Here is a 12,294-nt window from a genome sequence, read left to right on the forward strand (position 1 = left end):
ATATCCCTCACTTCCAGCTCGAATATCGCTCACATTCTCCTGAATTCATACTCACTCCCAGCTTGAATATCATTCACACACTCCTGAATTCACCCTCACTCCCCACTCAAATACCAGTCACACACTCCTGTTTTAACCATGGCTCGGCAGAACAAACACGAGATTTATCTCCTGAATAATCCCAAACTCCAATTTCGCCACTGCACCACTATCAATCCAGCAAGTTTTCTCTCCGAACCACCCTCGGAATGCTCACAGCCGGGCCACGATTGCCTGACGCTCCTCAGGGAGGAGACCTCCGTGCGAGATGATCTCACTGACACTCCCCTACCCGATGTAGACTTAACTGTTTTCACCGACGGCAGTGCTTCCGTCGGTGAAAGGGGGGATAGATTATCAGGGTACGCTATAGTTAATCAGCAGGGCGAAACCCTGGAAGCAGCAGCATTTGAAACGCTGTTCTCCGCCCAACAAGCCGAGCTATTTGCACTTATCCGAGCGTGCGTGTTAGGAGAGAATAAGAAAATAAACATTTACACAGACTCCAGATACGCATTTGGAGTCACACACGACTTCGGTCAATTATGGAAGAACTGGGATTTCTTACATCTGCAGGCACTCAGATATCCCACAAACAGTTAGTTACACAATTACGACAGGCTTTAATGCTCCCTAAACGAATAGTCGTAATAAAGTGCGCTGCCCATACGACAGGCAAAACACTGGTGGACGCGGGTAATCGGCAAGCAGACCAACAAGCCAAAGAGGCTTCTCACTTAAAAGACATGGTGGTATCAAAAATGATGAGCCAGACTAAAAGCTCTAAGGGTCAGTCTCCCTCTGAAAAACCAATGCCGACCATCACTGACGTCATTCAGTTACAGGAGGACGCTCCTGCCTGTGTAAAAAGACTATGGGAAGAATTGGGATGTTGTTATGATCCTGTAAACAAATTGTGGGTCACCCCGGCAGGGCAGACTTGTATGCCCGATGCATTAGCAGCCTGGGTCACCGAATGTGTTCACTTTGCAACTCATTGTGGTGCGCGAGCTACGGGTGGTGTATGCTCAAAAATTGGTGGCATCCAAGACTGCAGGACATAGCGCAAAACATTAGCAGTCGTTGCCTAGTATGTCAGCAGTATAATCCTGGAAAAGCAATGTAGCGCACAAAGACTCACGAGAGACGAATAGAGATGAAGTCGATGAGGCTTTATTAAGCGTGACTTGTTCCCCGCAGTTCAGCAACAGACTTGCCTGCGGGGGAGAACTCCTGGTTCTTATACTCCGCCTTCAGGGCGGAGCTAGAGATCAACAGCCAACCAGGACCCGGGATCTGTCAGCCAATGACATCACGGCTTCACAGTCCCACATGACCCCTAAAGCATACTACCACAAGCAATACCCTGTGAAATGGGTAAAACCCCGCTACCGGAAGGTCCCTTTGAGACACTCCAGATGGATTACATTGAGTTGGAAAGATGCCAATGTTATAAACATGTATTGGTTATTGTTGAAGTATTTAGCAAATGGATAGAAGCTTACCCCACTGTTGATAACAAAGCTTCCACGGTAGTAAAAGTTTTAATGCAAGAAATTGTTCCTAGATTTGGGATTCCATATCGATTAAGCTCTGATAATGGACCTCATTTTGTGGGACAGATCAATGAGGAATTTTGTACAACAATTTCATTGCGCATACCGACCCCAAGCAGCGGGAATGGTAGAAAGGGCTAATCAGACATTAAAAACAAAACTGGCAAAACTACAGGCAGATACTGGAGCCACTTGGCTCAAATTATTGCCTATTGCCCTCTTCCAAATACGTGCAACCCCAGCTGGAAAGACACGACTGAGTCCCGCCGAAATGTTATACGGAAGACCCTTGCGTACTCCTTGGGATCAAGGGAAACATAAGGAAGTACAGTTTCACCACATGACCACTGAAATGGCCAACTATGTGATAGCCCTGACTAAAGTACTAAAAGGCCTCCATTCACGGGTACGAGCTGCTTATGAGGAGATATCTCCCTTGTCCAGTTCTGTCACTACTAATCCGGGGGAGTATGTTCTGATTCGTAATTGGGTGAGGAAAGGATTAGAACCCCGATGGGAAGGACCACACCAGGTCCTACTCACTACTCCCACTGCTGTAAAAGTGGAAGGCAGAAATGCCTGGATCCACATCCACCATTGTAAGGTTGTGAAAATGCAATCGAGAATAACCCTCTGTTTCGAGCCCTAGGTAATAACTTCGACATCACTTCAAGGATGAGGGCCACACTTATTATCGTAACCCTCCTGGGACTTTTGGAAACTGGAGGAGAGGCAAAGCGAAGAACCTGTGGCCCCAAAGGAAGACGGACTCATCACCTCTGTCGAGGAGACACCTGACAATGCACCAGTCAAGGCCCAGGAGAAGGACCTTGGAACGTGACCCCTGTGGACGGATGTTCGGCCTACGTACAACGATGCAATCGGACCATACTCATCAGTGGAGTGACTAAGGGCAACCTACCCTGTCATCAGGTCAACTGTAAATGGGACTATAGCTGCAGAAACAAAAAAAAGACTTTATCCTTGGGATGCGTTGACCAAGGGAGGGTAAGGCTGCGGAAAAAAAGGGAATTACATGTAAACACGTATCTGTATATGTCATATGTGTACGCAAAGGACATGAATACTTCTGGTTGCTGGGTATGTACACATATCCCGACCCATGCGAAGGGAGGTATCCCCCTCAGACCTGTCCGCTTAACCTGTCAGAAACAGTAGAATGGTATATTTACCAGAATGGTACTCGTCAATCCCCCAGGATTGTAAGAATTGCATCTATGGTAAGACACCCAGACGGTGGGGCAGCTTCTAGTTTATCGTTTCTCCCCATATCCCCAAGACCTTGGAAAGAGGGGGGCTATCCAATGAACACCTTTGCGATGTGGTACCAACCAAGTTATAACAGATCCCACCAGCCTCCGTTTCTTACCCTCACTAATACCACCAACATGGGAAGACCACTTGGAATAATATGTTTGGTAAGGAATATGGTTAAAGGGATATTTGTAGGTGCTAGTCAATGCGAGCACAGATTTGTGGTAGCCAACATATCCGAGGTCGATGCCGCATATATGTCTCCTCAGTTTTATGGGTGTACACTGGACGTCCCATACGCTAACGGGACAGGTACCTTCAAGTACTCCTTGATGGCTGAAGGGTTTGATGTGGACAAACTCACTTCGTGGGGCTGTTTAGCACAGGGCTAAATCGCTGGCTTTGAAAGCAGACCAAGGCAGGCCAGCAGCACGATTCAATTCCCGTAACAGCCTCCCCGAACAGGCGCCGGAATGTGGCGACTAGGGGCTTTTCACAGTAACTTCATTTGAAGCCTACTTGTGACAATAAGCGATTTTCATTTCATTTTTCACAATGGGACATACTTTATTTGTGGCCACAAGGCATATCCCTGGTTGCCAGAGAATTGGACGGGATCCTGTTATCTGGGGTATGTAGTCCCCTTTATACACCACCTCGCCAATTTAGGCGACCATTACCAAATGATGACAAAAGAAAAAAATAACCAAAACGCAATGATACTTTGGGATCCTGCTTCCCCCTATTGGGGTAGCTCTTGCAATGAAGGAAATAAGGAAGATAGCAAAAATCCTGGAGGAGGTAGCAAACGACACCACTGAAGCATTGACTGAGATAAATAATGAAATGGTGGCAATAAGAACCGTAGCCCTACAAAACCGAATGGCCCTCGATTACCTCCTTGCAAACAAAGGTGGGACTTGTGCCATGATCGGTTCGGAATGTTGCACCTACATCCCCGATAGTTCGGAGAACAGAACTCACCTCGTGGATCACATCCACAAAGAGGTTAAGAGACTGCATGAAACATCAAGGGGTGGGTGGTTAGATTGGTTATTTGCCGGATCATGGGGGTCTTACCTGGTGCATGGATTGATAATCCTGGTAGTTGTAATACTTGTAATAATTATGTTTAGCTTCCTAATGAAATGTTTGTGTAAAAGTGTCGGTGCAGCAGTAATTCCCCAACAGTTAATACAGCAACATGAAGTGCGCCTTGAAGAGTTAATGGATGTGAAAGAAAGTGCAGAGGAACGTAAGAAAATGATAGAAGTACAGATAGAATGGGAGAGAGCCACAGAATGCTGTAATTCTCAGGCCTCCTCTAAGGGGGCTGTCCTTAGGAAGGAAACATTGTCATTTAATTATATATAAGTAATTGTCTGCTGTATTAATTTCGGCTTGTTACTGTAGACTCTCTGATGTACAGTGCTCAAGTTCCGGCCGTGAGTAAACGTACGTTTGTTGAAGTAACTTGGTGTTCGATTGATCATTTCATCCGGACTGAAGGGAAACGAAAATTCACAATATCACTCACTCCCTGGTCGAATATCACTCACTCCCTGGTCGAATATCACTCACTCCCTGCTCAATGTCACTCACACACTCCTGAATTCAACCTCAATCTGTGCTTGAATATCACTCATACCCTACTCAAATATCACTCACACACTCCTGAATTCACTCCCACTCCGTGCTCGAGAAATACTCACTCCCTGCTCAATATCACTCACACATTCCTGAATTCAACCTCATTCCCTGCTTGAATATCACTCATTCCCTACTCAAATATCACTCACACACCCCTGAATTAAACCTCAATCCCTGCTTGAATATCACTCACTTCCAACTTAAATATCACTCACACACTCCTGAAGTCACTCTCACTCCTAATCAAATATCACTCACACACTCCTGATTTTGCCCTCAGTCCCTACTTGAATATCACTCACTCCCTGCTCAATATCACTTTCACACTCCTGAATTTAACCTCAATCCCTGCTCGAATATCACTCACTCCCTACTCAAATATCACTCACTCCCTGCTCAATATCACTTACACTCCTAATTTATCCCTCATTCCCTACTCAACTGTCACTCACAGACTCCTGAATTCATCACTCATTCCCTGCTCGAACATCACTCACAAACTCCTGAATTCACTCTCACCCCCTGCTTGAATATTCCTCACTCCCAACTAGAATATCACTTACACACTCCTGAATTCGCTCTCTGCTTGAATATCCCTCACTCCCAGCTTGAATATCACTCACACACTCCTGAATTCACCCTCACTGTCAGCTCGGATATCTCTCATATACTCCTGAATTCACTCTATCTACCAGCTCGAATATCACCCACACACTCCTAAATTTATCTCTCATTCCTTACTCAAACATCACTCACACTCTCCTGAATTCACCCACTCCCAGCTCGAATATCACTCACAGACTCCTAAATTTATCCCTCATTCCCTATTCAAATATCGCTCACACTCTTGAATTCACTCCCACCCCCTGCTCGAATCACTCACTCCCTGCTCCATATCACTCACACACTCCTGAATTCATCCCTCATTCCCTGTTCAAATATCACACACCCTGCTCAAATATCACTCACTCCCGACTCAAATATCACTCACACACTCCTGAATTCATCCTCACTCCCTGCTCAAATATCACACACCCTCCATCAGACATATCACCCCTTCATTCTCCGAAATTCCCATCACCATTGACAACCCTGGTCCTACCCTCTCCCCACCACCTCACCCGCCTGTTCCCCAGATTTTGACTCCGTTACCGTGAAGTTGTCGATCTCGATGTGAAGTGGCAGGGCTGAGCCTGCGGAGGCACCAACAGAATCTGGAAAGGCAGAATGACAGATAGGCGTTTGAAAGGTTGGATAGTTTCCCAGGCGTGGTCGTCAGTGAGTGAAACGGGTATAGGATCAGAAGCTTTAACCACTCACCTGGGGTGGGCATGGGCTTGAAATGGTGGTAGATGTCATTGGCCTGGAGGGCGGGTGAAGCAGAAAGATGACAGGGCATGAGTTCAGAGAGCGATGAACCAGAAATTTTAATACATGAGAATTGTGACAGCGATTGTGATCCTCCTGTGCCTAGATACTCAGTTTGCCCTCTCCCTTCGCACACCACCTCTTCTGTCCTTTCCTGTCTCGACTGCTTGTCCCACCCCCCATCAGTGCTCTCATTTCACATTCTGAATTCTGGAATACCTCCTCCTGATAGTGGCATAAACAAACTTCCAGCATTCCTCTATCGATTCACTCTGTTGAGTCACACCAGTCTGTCTCTCCTGTCTCACTCGAGACTCTCACACCAGTCTGTCGCTCCTGTCTCACTCGAGACTCTCACACCAGTCTGTCTCTCCTGTCTCATTCGAGACTCTCACACCAGTCTGTCACTCCAGTCTCACACCAGTCTGTCGCTCCTGTCTCACTCGAGACTCTCACACCAGTCTGTCGCTCCTGTCTCACTCGAGACTCTCACACCAGTCTGTCACTCCTGTCTCACTCGAGACTCTCACACCAGTCTGTCTCTCCTGTCTCACTCGAGACTCTCACACCAGTCTGTCGCTCCTGTCTCACTCGAGACTCTCTCACCAGTCTGTCGCTCCTGTCTCTCGAGACTCTCACACCAGTCTGTCACTCCTGTCTCACACCAGTCTGTCGCTCCTGTCTCACTCGAGACTCTCACACCAGTCTGTCGCTCCTGTCTCACTCGAGACTCTCACACCAGTCTGTCGCTCCTGTCTCACTCGAGACTCTCACACCAGTCTGTCACTCCTGTCTCACTCGAGACTCTCACACCAGTCTGTCGCTCCTGTCTCTCGAGACTCTCACACCAGTCTGTCACTCCTGTCTCACACCAGTCTGTCGCTCCTGTCTCACTCGAGACTCTCACACCAGTCTGTCGCTCCTGTCTCACTCGAGACTCTCACACCAGTCTGTCGCTCCTGTCTCACTCGAGACTCTCACACCAGTCTGTCACTCCTGTCTCACTCGAGACTCTCACACCAGTCTGTCGCTCCTGTCTCACTCGAGACTCTCACACCAGTCTGTCACTCCTGTCTCACAGCAGTCTGTCACTCCTGTCTCACTCGAGACTCTCAAACCAGTCTGTCACTCCTGTCTCACTCTAGATTCTCACCCGGGTCTGTCACTCCTGTCTCACTCTGGACTCTAACACCAGTATGTCACTCCCATCGCACTCAGGAATTTCACACTGTCTGTACTCCTGTCTCCCTGATCTCTCCCTCCTCCTCCTCTTCTATCATTCCCTCCACACTCTCTCCTCTCCCATGAAACACCATCAGTAAAGCGGGAATTTTCTCACCAATGCCTTATCGTTTTTCCCCAATTCCAGTAAAGCTGACGTCACGTAAGCTGACAGGGAAATGTGATCATCGACACCTCCCTGAGGGGGAAACACAGACATCAGAGAGAGAGGAACATTCAACACTCAGAGAGCACAGAGAGTGTCATCCCTCATACAGTGCAGCACTCCCTCAGTACTGACCCTCTGACAGTGCAGCACTCCCTCAGTACTGACTCTCTGACAGTGCAGCACTCCCTCAGTACTGACCCTCTGACAGTACGGCACTCCCTCAGTACTGACCCTCTGACAGTGCAGCACTCCCTCAGTACTGACCCTCTGCAATGCAGCACTCCCTCAGTACTGACCCTCTGACAGTGCAGCACTCCCTCAGTACTGACCCTCTGACAGTGCAGCACTCCCTCAGTACTGACCCTCTGACAGTGCAGCACTCCCTCAGTACTGACCCTCTGACAGTGCAGCACTCCCTCAGTACTGACCCTCTGACTGTGCAGCACTCCCTCAGTACTGACCCTCTGACAGTGCAGCACTCCCTCAGTACTGACCCTCTGACAGTGCAGCACTCCCTCAGTACTGACCCTCTGACAGTGCAGCACTCCCTCAGTACTGACCCTCTGACAGTGCAGCACTCCCTCAGTACTGACCCTCTGACAATGCAGCACTCCCTCAGTACTGACCCTCTGACAATGCAGCACTCCCTCAGTACTGACCCTCTGACAATGCAGCACTCCCTCAGCACTGACTCTCTAACAGTATAGCACGAGGTCAGTACTGACTCCCTGACAGTGTAGTACTCCCTCAGAACCGACCCTCTGACAGTGCAGCACTCCTTCAGTACTGACCCTCCAACAGTGCAACATTCCCTCAGTACTGACCCTCCGACAGTGCATCATTCCCTCAGTACTCACCCTCTGACAGTGCAGCACTCCCTCAGTACTGACCCTCTGAGAGTGCAACATTCCCTCAGTACTGATCTTCTGACAGTGCAGCACTCCCTCAGTACTGACCCTCTGACTGTGCAGCATTCTCTCAGTACTGATCCTTTGACAGTGCAGCACTCCTTCAGTATTGACCCTCCGACAGTGCAACATTCCCTCAGTACTGACCCTCCGACAGAGCATCATTCCCTCAGTACTCACCCTCTGACAGTGCAGCACTCCCTCAGTACTGACCCTCTGAGAGTGCAACATTCCCTCAGTACTGATCTTCTGACAGTGCAGCACTCCCTCAGTACTGACGGACAGTGCAGCACTCCCTCAGTACTGACCTTCGACAGTGCAGCACTCCCTCAGTACTGACCCTCTGACTGTGCAGCATTCTCTCAGTACTGATCCTTTGACAGTGCAGCACTCCTTCAGTATTGACCCTCCGACAGTGCAACATTCCCTCAGTACTGACCCTCCGACAGAGCATCATTCCCTCAGTACTCACCCTCTGACAGTGCAGCATTCCCTCAGTACTGACCCTCTGAGAGTGCAACATTCCCTCAGCACTGACCCTCCGACAGTGCAACACGCCCTCATTACTGAACCTCCGACAGTGCAAAATTCCCTCAGTACTGACCCTCCGATAGTGCAGCATTCCCTCAGTACTGATCCTTTGACAGTGCAGCACTCCCTCAGTACTGACCCTCTGACAGTGCAGCACTCCCTCAGTACTGGCCCTCCGAAAGTGCAACATTCCCTCAGCACTGACCCTCTGACAGTGCAGCAGTCCCTCAGTACTGACCCGCTAACAGTATAGCACTAGGTCAGTACTGACCCTCTGACAGTGCAGCACTCCTTCAATACTGACCCTCTAACAGTGCAGCACTCCCTCAGTACTGACCCTCTGATAGTGCAGCATTCCCTCAGTATTGACCCTCTGACAGTGCAGTACTCCCTCAATACTCATCCTTTGACAGTGCAGCACTGCCTCAGTACTGACCCGCTGACAGTGCAGCACTCCCTCAGTACTGACCCTCCGACAGTGCAACATTCCCTCAGCACTGACCCTCTGACAGTGCAGCAGTCCCTCAGTACTGACCCTCTAACAGTATAGCACTAGGTCAGTACTGACCCCCCGACTGTGTAGTACTCCCTCAGAACCGACCCTCTGACAGTGCAGCACTCCCTCAGTACTGACCCTCCGACAGTGCAACATTCCCTCAGGACTGACCCTCTGACAGTGCAGCATTCCCTCAATACCCACCCTTTGACAGCGCAGCACTGTCTCAGTACTGACCCTCTGACAGTGCAGCACTCCCTTAGTACTCACCCTCCAACAGTGCAGCACTCCATCAGTACTGACCCTCCGACAGTGCAACATTCCCTCAGTACTGATTCTCTGACAGTGCAACATTCCCTCAGTACTGATTCTCTGACAGTGCAGCACTCACTCAGTACTGACCCTCTAACAGTATAGCACTAGGTCAGTACTGACCCCCCGACAGTGTAGTACTCCCTCAGAACCGACCCTCTGACAGTGCAGCACTCCTTCAATACTGACCCTCTAACAGTGCAGCACTCCCTCAGTACTGACCCTCTGACAGTGCAGCATTCCCTCAGTACTGACCCTCTGACAGTGCAGTACTCCCTCAGTACTGACCCTCCGACACTGCAGCACTCCGTCAGTACTAAGCCTCTGACAATGCATTTCTCCCTCTCCACAGACCCTTTAAGAGTGCAGCATTCCCTCAGCTCTGATTCTCTGACATTGCAGCACTCCCTCAGTACTGACCCTCTGACAGTGCAGCACTCCCTCAGTACTGACCCTCCATCAGTGCAGCACTACCTCAGTACTGACCCCCTGACAGTGTAGTACTCCCTCAGAACCGACCCCCGTCAGTGCAGCACTCCTTCAGTACTGACCCTCCGACAGTGCAACACGCCCTCATTACTGAACCTCTGACAGTGCAAAATTCCCTCAGTACTGACCCTCCGACAGTGCAGCATTCCCTCAGTACTGATCCTTTGACAGTGCAGCACTCCCTCAGTACTGACCCTCTGACAGTGCAGCACTCCCTCAGTGCTGACCCTCCGAATGTGCAACATTCCCTCAGCACTGACCCTCTGACAGTGCAGCAGTCCCTCAGTACTGACCCTCTAACAGTATAGCACTAGGTCAGTACTGACCCTCTGACAGTGCAGCACTCCTTCAATACTGACCCTCTAACAGTGCAGCACTCCCTCAGTACTGACCCTCTGATAGTGCAGCATTCCCTCAGTATTGACCTCTGACAGTCCAGTACTCCGTCAATACTCTCCTTTGACAGTGCAGCACTGCCTCAGATCTGGCTCTCCGACAGTGCAGCACTCCCTCAGTACTGATCCTCTGACAATGCATTTCTCCCTCTCCACAGACCCTTTAAGAGTGCAGCATTCCCTCAACACTGATTCTCTGACATTGCTGCACTCCCGCAGTATTGAGTCTCCGACGTTGTATCACTCTCTCAGTACTGACCCCCCAACAGTGCTGCACTCCCTCAGTACTGACCCTCCGACTGTGCAGCACTCCCTCAGCGCCCCCCACTCCCCGGCCCCCCGCCCGGCCAAGTACCCAAGGAGCCCTGTGGTAGTTACCACGCTCCTGACATGGTACCAAATGAGGCAAGACGTCAGCCTAACCAAAATGACCACCATGGCCCCCATCTGCACCAACCACAGGTTCACTCCTGCAATACTTGATGGTGACTGGACGAGCGGATGGTTTGGGACATGTACACGGATGTTAGAGTAGCAACCCTGGGGGAATGCACGGGGAAGTTCCAGTTATCAAGAGGAAAAGGCCTGAGATACATTCAGGTCAGAAAGTTCCTGCGCAAGGAAACATTGGCGTTCCGAAAGATACAAAGGCACTCATTAGTACAGTGGGCGACCTAGGGAAGGGAAACTGTGCGGACATTTACCATATACGGGCGACTGTTGGAGGAGGCCTGCTCCCCCTTGGACAAGACGAGGAAGAGCTAGGCATAGAGATCGGGGGAGGACTCTGGATCAAAGCATTGCACAGGGTGAGCTTAACCTCTACATGCGTAGGGCTGTGCCTAACACAGTTAAAGGTGGTGCACACACTGAACCAGAACACAAGTGAGTGGGTTATTCCCGGCAGGAATGCGAACGGTGCTCGGGTGGTCCAGCCAACAACACCCTAATGTTCTGGGTGTTCTCCAGACTTGATGACTTCTGGTCAACCTTCTTCGAGGCCATGTCCAGGGTTGTGGGAGTGAGGGTGGAGCCATGCCCAAAATTGGCTGTTTTCGGGGTATCAGATCAGCCCTTCATGGGGAAGGGGGCCGACGCCCCAGCCTTTGCCTCCCTGATTGCCTGCCGGAGAATCCTGCTCGGCTGGTGATCAGCAGCACCCCCAAGGCTGCAGATTGGCTGTCCGACCTGGTGGAATTTGTCAGGCTGGAGAAAATAAAAATTGCCATCTGGGGTCAGCAGTGAGCTTCCACAGGATGTGGAAGGCATTCACCAACTTGTTTCAAAACCTGCTAGTAGCCAGCAACCAGTAAAGGGGGGAGGGAGCAGGAGGGAAAGAGACACGGCGAGCCATGGGACAAAGAAAAGGGATGGGGAGGGGAGGCAGGGGGGGGGGGGGGGGAGATATGCAAGAAGAAAGCGAGGGATAAACAGACAGGACAAAGCTGCAGGAGACTGGTCCGAGGGCAACCCAAGACCCAAACCAAGCTGTAAATAGACACTTGTAAATAAGTGTTATAATCATGGAATCCCAACAGCACAGAAGGAGGCCATTTGCCCCATCGAGTCTGCACCGATTCTCTGAAAGAGCACCCTTCCCACTCACCTACCCTGTCCCCGTAACTGCACCTAACCTGCACATCTTTGGACACAAGAGGGAATTTAGCATGGCCAATCCATGCACACCTTTGGATTGTGGGAGGAAAGTGGAGCACCCAGAGGAAATCCACACAGAAGTGAGGAGAACATGCAAACTCCACAGTCACCCAAGGCCGGAATTAAACCCAGGTCTCTGGCGCTGTGAGGTAACAGTGTTAACCACTGTGCCACTATGCCGTTCCTGGCTGTATTTTGGCCGTATTGGAGAATATAAAATATTCGTTGG

General features: G+C 50.1%; 1 protein-coding gene across 2 annotated transcripts in view; it reads right to left on the minus strand.

Moving 5' to 3' along the window:
• The window catches only part of LOC140392864 (pregnancy zone protein-like), a 391,109-nt gene that overhangs the window by 135,057 nt on the left and 243,758 nt on the right, over positions 1–12,294 (minus strand). For both annotated transcript variants that reach the window (XM_072478606.1, XM_072478607.1), the window contains exons 27-29: positions 7,228–7,308; positions 5,841–5,883; positions 5,673–5,734 (exon numbers count right to left, since the gene is read on the minus strand). In XM_072478606.1, the coding sequence (XP_072334707.1) occupies positions 5,673–5,734; positions 5,841–5,883; positions 7,228–7,308 (186 nt within the window). The remainder of the gene's footprint in view (positions 1–5,672; positions 5,735–5,840; positions 5,884–7,227; positions 7,309–12,294) is intronic.

Source organism: Scyliorhinus torazame, chromosome 16 (assembly GCF_047496885.1).
Source record: "Scyliorhinus torazame isolate Kashiwa2021f chromosome 16, sScyTor2.1, whole genome shotgun sequence".
NCBI classification, from domain to species: Eukaryota; Metazoa; Chordata; class Chondrichthyes; order Carcharhiniformes; family Scyliorhinidae; genus Scyliorhinus; species Scyliorhinus torazame.